At 29.9% G+C, this 10,292-nt stretch overlaps 1 protein-coding gene across 2 annotated transcripts; it reads left to right on the top strand.

Moving 5' to 3' along the window:
* Positions 1-445: 445 nt before the first annotated feature.
* LOC100249957 (beta-1,4-xylosyltransferase IRX9) lies at positions 446-5,537 on the top strand. 2 transcript variants are annotated; one of them, XM_059739071.1, is made up of 5 exons: positions 446-600; positions 2,857-2,976; positions 3,092-3,544; positions 4,219-4,447; positions 5,142-5,537. In XM_059739071.1, exons 2-5 carry the CDS (start codon positions 2,906-2,908, stop codon positions 5,307-5,309), a joined length of 921 nt encoding a protein of 306 aa, XP_059595054.1. In that variant the 5' UTR covers positions 446-600; positions 2,857-2,905; the 3' UTR covers positions 5,310-5,537. The 2 variants fall into 2 exon arrangements, with proteins under 2 accessions (XP_059595054.1, XP_010653534.1); XM_010655232.3 differs by having other exon boundaries at positions 2,857-3,544.
* The last annotated feature ends 4,755 nt before the right edge of the window (positions 5,538-10,292 follow it).

Raw genomic sequence — 10,292 nt, forward strand, 5'->3', positions numbered from 1 at the left:
AGTTTAACCACCTGACGCAAAAGTCTTTTTGAAGCTTTGAATTTTAAATTTTAAATAAAATAAAATTTTCAACTTTTAATATTTTTTGTTAACGATTTTTTAGTTATTTAACTATGGATTTTATATAATTATATGTTGTTGAAATATAATTATCTATTTTGTATAATAAATATGAAAAATGAAAAATACCTGGGAAAAAGTATAGATAATAAAATCCCGAATAATATATTTTTTTTATAGAATATAAAAAGTTAAAAATTTAAATTTTTATTTTAAATCTAAAGTTTAATTAAAAATTTTGTATTAGTTTTATCGATTTGGACAAATTTAAGTTTTTTGGGATAGAAAATGTATTTATTTTGTGAAAAAAAAAAAAGAAACCTTTATCCGTATGGACACTGGAATCCAATATTTTAATTAATCAAAACTTATCACTAGTTGCTTTCTGATTGATCTTCCCTTAAAAGAGCAGCACAGGTTGAGCCCTAACCAGAAAAATTTATATGCAAAGCAATCTTGTAAATTCCAGCAGCATCAGGTGGATTTTCAATTTTGAGTTAACATCAGGACAGTATGCGGTTGCTAGAATTCTTGTTTAAGGTAAGCTCCTTTTATATTTCATGTGAATATTCTCACCTCCTTTCTTCTTTGTACTTGTCAAACCCTAACTCTTCATTTTCTTTAATTAGAAATTTCCTTCATAACCATATGTTAGAAATTAGACACTTAAGTCAAATCAAAAACAATAAAAAGGCAAAAAAGAAAAATGGAAAAGAAAGCTCAATTAATCTTAAGTGGTTTATTCAAATGAGTGTGGACATTATTAATATTAAAAACTGAAAATCAAACAAGGAAAGGGTTAGGGTTGGTTGATCATCTTCCCAAAACCCAGAAGAAAATTCGAAATTGAAGAGGAGAAGTTAAAGGTTTTGATGGAAAATGAAGATAGGCCATAGTGAAATATTTGAATAACTCTTCCGTTATTCGTCAGAGTGAATGAGTCTCACCTCAGATTCTTAGTGCTTGAATGTACGGAGCCTGCAACTCGATCAGTTGAAAGAGGTTGGGAGTCAGAAGCCAATCAAGTTCTGAGTTGATGAGTTTATAAGGTTTGTCCTCTTGGAGGGCATTGTTTGGAAAGGTCGAATAAAGAATTTAAATAAGAAATTCATTTTATTTGGATTATAATTACACCACTTAATTCGAAATAAAAAAATCTAGCGTTCATTTGGGAGTTAGTTTTAAATATATATATATATTATAAAAAAAATAGAAAACTCAATTTCGATCTTTTCTTTGTAAACAATAATATTTTGAAAATTAGTTATAAAAATAAAATATTTTTTCATGTTATTTTAAAAATTAATTGTATAAATACGGAGAATTGTTAAAAATGTAATATTATAAATAATAGTCATATAAATAAACGAAGAATGATTGAAAATACAACATTTCTAAAACGATATTTTACTTAAAATGCATCTTAGACTTGTTTTTAAAAATTATTTTTTAAAAACTGTTTCCAAATAAACTCTGGTGGAAATAAAAATTCGCTTTCATAAATATTTGAATTCTTTCTTACAACAGTATGCTGAGGATCCCCATTTCTATTCTCCCACATCAAACACATGCTCACTGTATATGAATTCTGGATTAAGCGTTTCAATACAAACCTGGAGCAAAAGCATGAATATGTCTTCAATTGGAAAATAAAAACAGAATTGCTTCCAACACCCAAGTAGATTCTATTTTATTAAACTTCCATCCATGCAAATTTTGGACAAAATTCTCCGACCCAGAAGGAAATTGGAGACGTTTTAAGTTTGGGTTAAGAGTCGACTGAATCCCAAGTCAATTTCAGTTGAGAAACATCAACTTCAGCTCAACCCTAGTGTATTGCCCAAGCCTCTCAAGACTGGGTTGGTCCACCCAAATAACAACCTGTCAAATATTCAAGTAAGTAATCAATAATTTTGTTACGAAATCCTTGATGTTGAAGTCAAATTCAAGCAGTGCCTACTGTTCTTGAGTTGGTGTAACATCAAGATCCACCCAAACCAAAGCCTCTCGCTTGTGTTTTATGTGCTTCTGGGCTTCCACCATGATTTGATCATTTCCCTTTTTTCATGTTTGGACCGACCCACCATGCCACCATGCCACACCCTAATTTGAACGTATGCCAGCTAGTTGTCTTGTTTCAATACATGTTGCAATATCTCCCTTCAGGATTCAAAATGCCCAACACCAAAATCAGATTTACTAGTATAATTTCCCTTTGAGAGAGAAAGAGAGTCTTATCTAATTTCCTTTTCATTAGTAATGCTATGCTGCAAGTAGATTTTTGGATTTTCTTTCAAATTATATTGTTATATTTTTTAGTTCTTTTTGAAAATTTTGTTTCTAAAGTGAGACATTCTTGGAAGATTTGGGAGGAGGAAATAGAGAATGGTTGTGACAGTTAATGGAGCAACAATAATTGATGTTTTACAACATCTAATTCTGGATTAATAAAAGGAATTAGTCAAACCCTAAACAGAAACACATATCATAACCCCAGTAGGTTAATGCAATGATTCTTGAGGTTTTAGGTGATGGGTTTGCATCTCAACAACTATTTGGTGCAGACAGCAACTCATAGACCTTCATGTATCTTTCCATCTTTCTTTTACTTCAAGGGAAGACCTTCTGAAGCAATGCCTCACCAATCAAACATCTCCCACACAAAAACAATTCTAATTGAGTTCCTCTGTTTCCATCATCATACACCTCTCCATCTCCTCCCTTCTTTAAAATTATTTCACCATAAATAAACATGCCTTAAGACCTCTCTATCTTGCTCATTGGTTTCCATTGCAGTTCATCTGGTAATGGGGTCTTCAGAGAGATCAAAGAAAAGAGTTCAGTTATGGAAGAAAGCTGTTGTCCAATTTTCTCTCTGCTTTGTTATGGGATTCTTCATGGGGTTTGCCCCAGCGGGTAAGGCCTCATTTTTTTCTAGCAATGCTGCTGCATTGAATCAATCGCAGTTTTCCCCGCAACCAGTTGAGATGTTGCATCTTTCAATGACACCGAATGATGGGAATGGCAATAGGACTTTGATGGCTGAAACTCCAGTAGAAGTGCCGGCAAGGTCTAGAGAAGTGGAGACTGCAGAAAGCTTGCAGGAAGGAGAAGATGAGCCCAAGTTGGTTCCTGGAAGGCTTCTGATTATTGTTACTCCGGCAGGTTCGGAAGATCCTTCTCGGGGGGTTTTGCTGAGGAGGTTAGCTTATACTCTAAGATTGGTTCCTCCCCCGCTGCTGTGGATCGTAGTGGAAGCACAGACAGATTCCTCTGAAGTTTCAGAAATACTTAGGAAAACTGGTATTATGTATAGGCATTTGGTTTCCAAGGAGAATTTCACCGAGCCAGCAGCTGAAATGGATCATCAGAGGAACCTTGCGCTCAGTCACATTGAGCACCATAAGCTGAGTGGGATCGTTCATTTTGCTGCTCTTTCCAATGTGTATGATCTCCGCTTCTTCGATGAGATTAGAGACATTGAGTATGGAATTCCTTATCCCTCACGCTGATATTTATTTTGATTTAGCTTATACTTCACTGAATGAAAAGCTTCCTTAATTCTCAAACAAATCTCAATACAAAATGAGTGGAAAACGTGAACACCCTGCATGTCTACCAAACATGAGGTTTTTTTTTCTTTTTCTTTCTTTCTTTTTTTTTTTTCTGGTCTGGATCTGAAGTTAGTTGTGCTCTATTCTATTTTCCATGCCTCCAAACAGTTCTTAGAGTTGGCAAATCACCATAACTACTTCCTGCATTACTTACAATCTGGTACTATATCTTGTGGCAAAATACTTTTCCTTAAAAAGAAAGGGGAAAAAAGGGAAAAGAAAAAAAAAAGGTAGGTGGAAAAGTTAGGCTTTGCATCCTGTTTTTAGGCTATATCCATAATGAATTGAGGATGAGCTTCCTCTACAATGCTAGATGGTTAGTTTGGGGCATCTTAAAAATACCATATCAATATCATATGTTTTCACTTTGGAAAGCACTGACAATTAATGGGAAGACTAAAACAATCAAGTTCCTACATTAGTGTATTCCCCTTTCTTTTCATTTTCTCAATTATTTAATCAGCAACTCTTCTTTTTTGGAAACCAAAGTACTGTATTACTGATTTGTAGATGTAGAAGCCTTGCTAACATGGAGAATTTGCAGGGTGTTTGGTACATGGCCAATGGCATCACTCTCAGCAAACAGGAACAAGGTGATCATGGAAGGACCTGTATGCGATTCTTCGCAAGTCATTGGATGGCATCTAAAGAAAATGAACAATGAAACAGAAACAAGATCTCCACTTCATATTTCCGGCTTCTCATTCAACAGCTCTATTCTTTGGGATCCAGAAAGATGGGGTCGCCCTTCATCTGTTCAGGACAATTCACAGGTATAAGCATATGCCAACCCAAACCGGGCAAAGTAGGAATTTAAGATGGTTAGTTAGCTCAACTCACTTTCAAGATTCAGTAGGGCTGGAAATTGGCAGGTTGGGCTGGGTTGGTGGCTCACCCAAGTCCAAAATAGTAGAAATTATAAATATTATAAAAAAAATTAGATTTGTTTCAGGGTTAGGCTCATATATAGTCATATTATCCAAACCTTACCTGAACCCAAGTTGAATTAAGTTCAGATTGAAAACACTTTAACTCAAGCTCAGCTCAAGTATTAAAAATAATTGTCTAAGCTTGAGTCGAATTGGATTGGACTGGCCTGTCCAAGTTGCACCCTAATTAGGGCAAGCATATATTACATTGATCACCTGACACATCCTTGTAATCTTTACAGATTGCTGGATTTCTTTATAAGATTTAAGTCCTCAAAGTTTGAGATCTCTTCACCTTGCAATAATGCATCCATGCAAGCCTGTACAAAAGCACTTTTCCTCTACTTATTATTTTTTCCCATGAATATCATAACCTTAGTATACAGAAAAGCTGATCATAGCTTTAGTCATCCAACTGGGGTGCCATTAAACCAACTGCTACTTACATTTTTTAAACTAAAAATTCAGATTTAGTACAAAGTTTGGCCAACCTCTCAATGTGACTTACAGAGATTTTCTTTCTCCTATTTCCCCACAGAATTCCATCAAATTCGTGAAAGAAGTGGCTCTTGAAGATGAGAGTAAATTGAAGGGTATACCACAAGAGGATTGCTCCAGGATATTACTCTGGAATCTGCATATTCCAGTGGGGACGATACCAAGATATCATCAAAGACTAACTCCACTGGATGATAGTAGAAGATGATCATAGAGCAAGTAAAGAGAATCAAGAAGGAAATGCACAGGACCAGAGATTGAAATTAGAGGCAAATATATGATCCCATATGAGAATCCCACCTTTATTTTGTAATTCCCTTTTTGATAATATTTTTTTTTCACTTTTAGAAATTTTGTGATGCTCTTATTATTTGCATTTAAAACATAAATTCTTAAAAAAATAAAAAAATAAAATTCTATCATTTGTATTTTGGTAGGTTTTATCTTTTTTTAATCTTGTAAAGAAATGCTCAAATTTGATCACTCAATAAAGAAGTGAAATTAAAATTTTGTCTTATTCAAGCAAAAATGAAAGGGAAAAAGCTAACAGACAGAAAAAAAAAAGAAAGAATACAGGCATATTGTCTTATTTTTTAGATTTTTTTAAATCTTTTGTTATGAATGCATTTCAATGTTATGAAATTTTCCTAACAAAGTTGTGATTTTGATAAATTTTTATATTATTTTTGGTTTCTAGAATGAATTTTTCTTTTCACTTTCTCAAAAAAAAAAAAAAAAAAAAAAAGAGGAAAAATATATTTTCAATAATTTAATTTCTTTCTTCCTAAGTTTTGTGGAAAACTAAATAAGAGAAAATTCTGTAAATTCTTTTATTTTTTCTTTTCTTTTATATATATATATATATATATATATATATTCTTTTTTCTATTTTCCCCTCAAACTTTTCAACAATAAATATAATTTTAGTGATGAGTAAAATTTGAGAATTTTTGTTTTTATTTTTATAAGAATTTTTTGACATTGTGAAATTTAAAACATGAAGTGGATGTGGATGAGTTCATGATGAACCAGATTCAATTAGATTGAGGTAGCAAAAAAATAATGAAGAGTTCGTTTGACAATAATTATAAGTAATTTTAGATTGAAAAGTATTTTTTCAAAAAAGTTTAGGTATTTGGTAAAATTTATGAAATACTTTTAGAAATCTGAAAAATCACTTGTAATGATTTTTGAAGAAATACTTAAAATATGTTTGGTAGTGATTTTATAAAACGTTTCTACTCTTTTTAATACTTAAATGATAAAATTTTTCAAGTGTTAAAAAAATTAAAAGCACTTCTTAAAATCACTATCAAGCAGACTCTTAGAACTCATTTGGTATTGCTTAAGTGAAAGTGTTTTTATTAAAAGTATTTTCTTTTACAATACTTTTGTGAAGAAAAAAAAGTTTTTATGAGAATTTAGAAAAGTGATTATAATGGTGTTTTTTATAATATATTGTATAAATATACCAACACTTTTAATAATAGTAAATTACTAAAAATGATATTTATTAAAAAAAAGGAAAATATTATAATAAACTTAACTATTATTACAAAAAATATATATAAACATTTATATTATTAAAAAAAGTTAAAAATAATATTTTTATGAAAGGGAAGTAAAAGAGGAAAAGGGGAGAGAAGGGAGTAGAGAGTGAAAGGGGAATAGAAGATATTGGGAAAGAGTATTTTAGAAATATATGAAAATTTTTGAAGTGTTTTTTTAAAGAAATTCCTTCCAAGTGCGTATCTAAAAAACACTTCAAGTATTTTTTTTTTTAAATTTTAAGTGTTTTTCAAATATTATCAAACACTTATTTTTTATCTTAAAAAAGTTTTTAAGTGTTTTTAGGACTAGAAACACTTTTAAAAAACATTACTAATCGGACTCTTAGAGTGCGTTTAATAATGATTTTTGAAAGTGTTTCTAACATTTCTAACACTTAAAATTTTTTATATTTCAAATATTATAAAGAGTAGTAACACTTTATAAAATCACTGTCAAACGCATCTTTAAAGTGTGTTTAATAAAAAGTGTTTCTAATATTTTTAACACTTAATTCTTATTTTAAGTATTAAAGTTATTTAATAAAATTAACTTAAAATATATTTTAAATTATTAAATTGACATGTTTATTCTTATAAATTATAATTATGGCAACTGAGGTTGAGTAATAGTAGAACTTGTAGAGTAGTAATGATATCATGAAGATAATTAAGACAAGTGAGAATAAAAAGATAAAATGAAGATGTGAATTTAAAAATAAGTTATTTATTTTTACTTATTACTTAAAATTATTTTTTAAAGTCATATCATTAAGTTATTTTATAAGATATATTTAATTTATTTAATAACTTAAATTAAGTTATTAAGTTGATTTACTAAATACCCAATGCATTATAATCTTAAAATGTGAGAAACAATTTTCGATAATTCTTCGTGTTATAGTCTTTTATTAATAAATAACTTAAAGCTTGATACTTTTAGTTTTAAATCATTAAATATCAACTTCACTTTACTTAATCTCCACTTCACAAGTAATTTCATTTAAGTTACTCTAAAATTTTATTTATTATTTTTTAAATAACAAAAATGTATCAATAACAAAACTATTGTAATTTTCAATTGATGGGCTATGTTGGTTAAACTTAGCCATACATTGAGATAAAGACAAAGCAATGATAATGGGAGAGGTCAATGGAACCATGTGAGGTAGAGGGACATGAACCCGTGATGAGGAAAGAGATTGATGAAGATGCGAAGGTGAGAGAAATAGCTTCGTGATATAGATACTCATGTTTGGTTTTTAAAAAGCGGAAAGAAAATACAAAAAAGAAAAAAAAAAAAAGAAATTAAAAAATAAAATAAGGAAAAAAATGCACTAAAATTTCTATAAGTGCCAAAATATACATAGTTTTGGATATACGCAAGAAATAAACCCACTTTTAGTAGTGGATAATTCTAATTTGGCTCCCACGTTTCTCCCATATAGAGAACATGACAGGTCCGTGCGCTACTAAAAGTAGAAAATTGCAGTCGGAATAAAAAAAATTTGGTCGGGCCGGATTGTAACCCAGATCAGCCCAACCTGACCCATTTGAAGTTAGCCCCTTTTGGAGACAATTGAACCCTAAAGCTTGACCACTCTTGAGTAGGGATGACAAAGTTTGGCATGATTCGTCAACACAATATGACCTCAATGCGTTTTTTTGCGAGTTTAAGTTAAGTATAAATGAGTTTGAGTCAAATTTTATGTTAATTTGCATAACTCATTTAATAAATAAGTAATTTTTGTATTAATGTTCATAATATGAATTCGACCTATATTGACCCATTTAATAATTCTATTATTTACCTAATTATATATTTAAATTATTTAATTCATATTTAACTCATTTTAAATTTGTTTTTAAATAAATAGATCAATTGATTTATAAATATATTTAGTTGAGACATTAATCATGTAGACATATAAAAGACTTACTCAATTTATTTACTAAATGAAAAAACTTGATTATTAAATGTATTATCTTTATAATAATTAAACAGTATTTTGGTTTATGTTTTTTATATGATTATTATTTGTGTCGGAATTTCATTGAACTATGTAGTAAATATATAAGTTTTGACATGATACAAACGCGACCTACCAACATGAATCGTGACCCCAATATTCTTGACCAGACTTCATTATAAACATCAAACTTAATCATAGAGGTGATTTAAATTTAAAGTTAATAAAATTAATTTTTATTGACGGTCCAATAAATAATGGTTTTAGCCAAAGTATGAAAACCAAAATGAGTGAAGTCATCAAAACGTGAGCCCTTGTCGGCAGAGGTGGACCCTTAAATCAAAATCAAAATACATATAAAATTTATAAAATACATTATTAATTAAATTCCGCGGAGGAATAGTTAAGGAAAAGGGTCAATTGTATTAAGAGTGGATAAGCAAAGAAAGAGGACCGTGACGTGTCATGTATTATAATTATGAAAGGTATAATAATAATAATTGCATTAAAAATCATGTTTAACGGTCTGTAGAGAGGTCACATCCTGTACCCGATACAGCTACCAAACGTGGGCCCAACTATAACACTAATGGGCCAGTCGTAATGCTGACTAAGCCTAATGACATGAACCCTACACATTGGGTCTGGATTATGTAATCCAACATTATACTCTGTAATTAACAAATTAATTATAATTATAATAATTAACTAATACTAGATTGAGAAGGTGGCTCGATGGTTCATGTGCACTGGCTGGGCAGTGGAGGAACAATAAATAGATGATGATAATTTGGGAGTTGCTACAACTAATTTGTACAATTTTAATATTAAATGTAAGTCTATGAGTGTATCTACCTTATTTAGGGTGTGATCAGGAAGGATGAAGGCCCGTCTCTTTCACACTTATCCTTAAAATTTTAGATACAAAATTGGAAATTGGTTCTTGTTGTTTTGCATTAAATTAAGGCAGGGTGTCGGTTGGACCTAACTCAACCATTGAATTAACTTTTTCAGTTTTGCTGTTTGGGTAAAGTTTAAATTAAATTCATTATTTATTGGTACAGTAATTTTGGATGATGCCATATCTGACTTGGACCAAAAAATCCCGTTTTTATAAGTATTTGTTAATTAATTATTTAAAATTGATGAAATAATCTCGAATCTAATATTTCACAACTTTTTATTTAAAAATTTAGATTTTAAAAGAAATATTCATTTTTACCAAAAAGAAAAAATATATATATTTTATCAAAATAAAACTCAAAAAAAAAACAAGTTAAATTTTTAAATTTTAATTTTTAATAATTCTTTTAATCAAATAATCCAATATTTATATATTCATGTTAGATACAACCTGAGATGAGATGAAGAGTTCTTAAACATCTTCATAAGTTATTAAACAAAAAATTTACAATGAAGTATTTTAATAAATAACTGTGTAATTAAAAAGTTGAAAAAAATATAATTATTTTTCATATTTTGTATATTTTAAATAAAACAATAAATAATATTACTGAAAAACATTTTAAAATAATAATAATGTACGGTTAAATGTTTTCACGCCTTTGACCCTATGTCAATGCCAAAATTTTCGGGTCTGAATCCTTTTAATCCAGCCCAATCATAACCCAGACAAATTTTATCCGGGCCAATCCGAATTTCGGCACGGGTTGA

This window comes from Vitis vinifera, chromosome 8 (assembly GCF_030704535.1).
Source record: "Vitis vinifera cultivar Pinot Noir 40024 chromosome 8, ASM3070453v1".
In the NCBI taxonomy this organism is placed as follows: Eukaryota; Viridiplantae; Streptophyta; class Magnoliopsida; order Vitales; family Vitaceae; genus Vitis; species Vitis vinifera.

Excerpts from the sequence above, each read along its gene's own strand:
- LOC100249957 (XM_010655232.3), top strand. The coding sequence starts at position 2,868 with ATGGGGTCTTCAGAGAGATCAAAGAAAAGAGTTCAGTTATGGAAGAAA. Across the intron at positions 3,545-4,218 it reads GATGAGATTAGAGACATTGA|GGTGTTTGGTACATGGCCAA; the intron begins GTATGGAATTCC and ends GAGAATTTGCAG. Across the intron at positions 4,448-5,141 it reads CTGTTCAGGACAATTCACAG|AATTCCATCAAATTCGTGAA; the intron begins GTATAAGCATAT and ends ATTTCCCCACAG.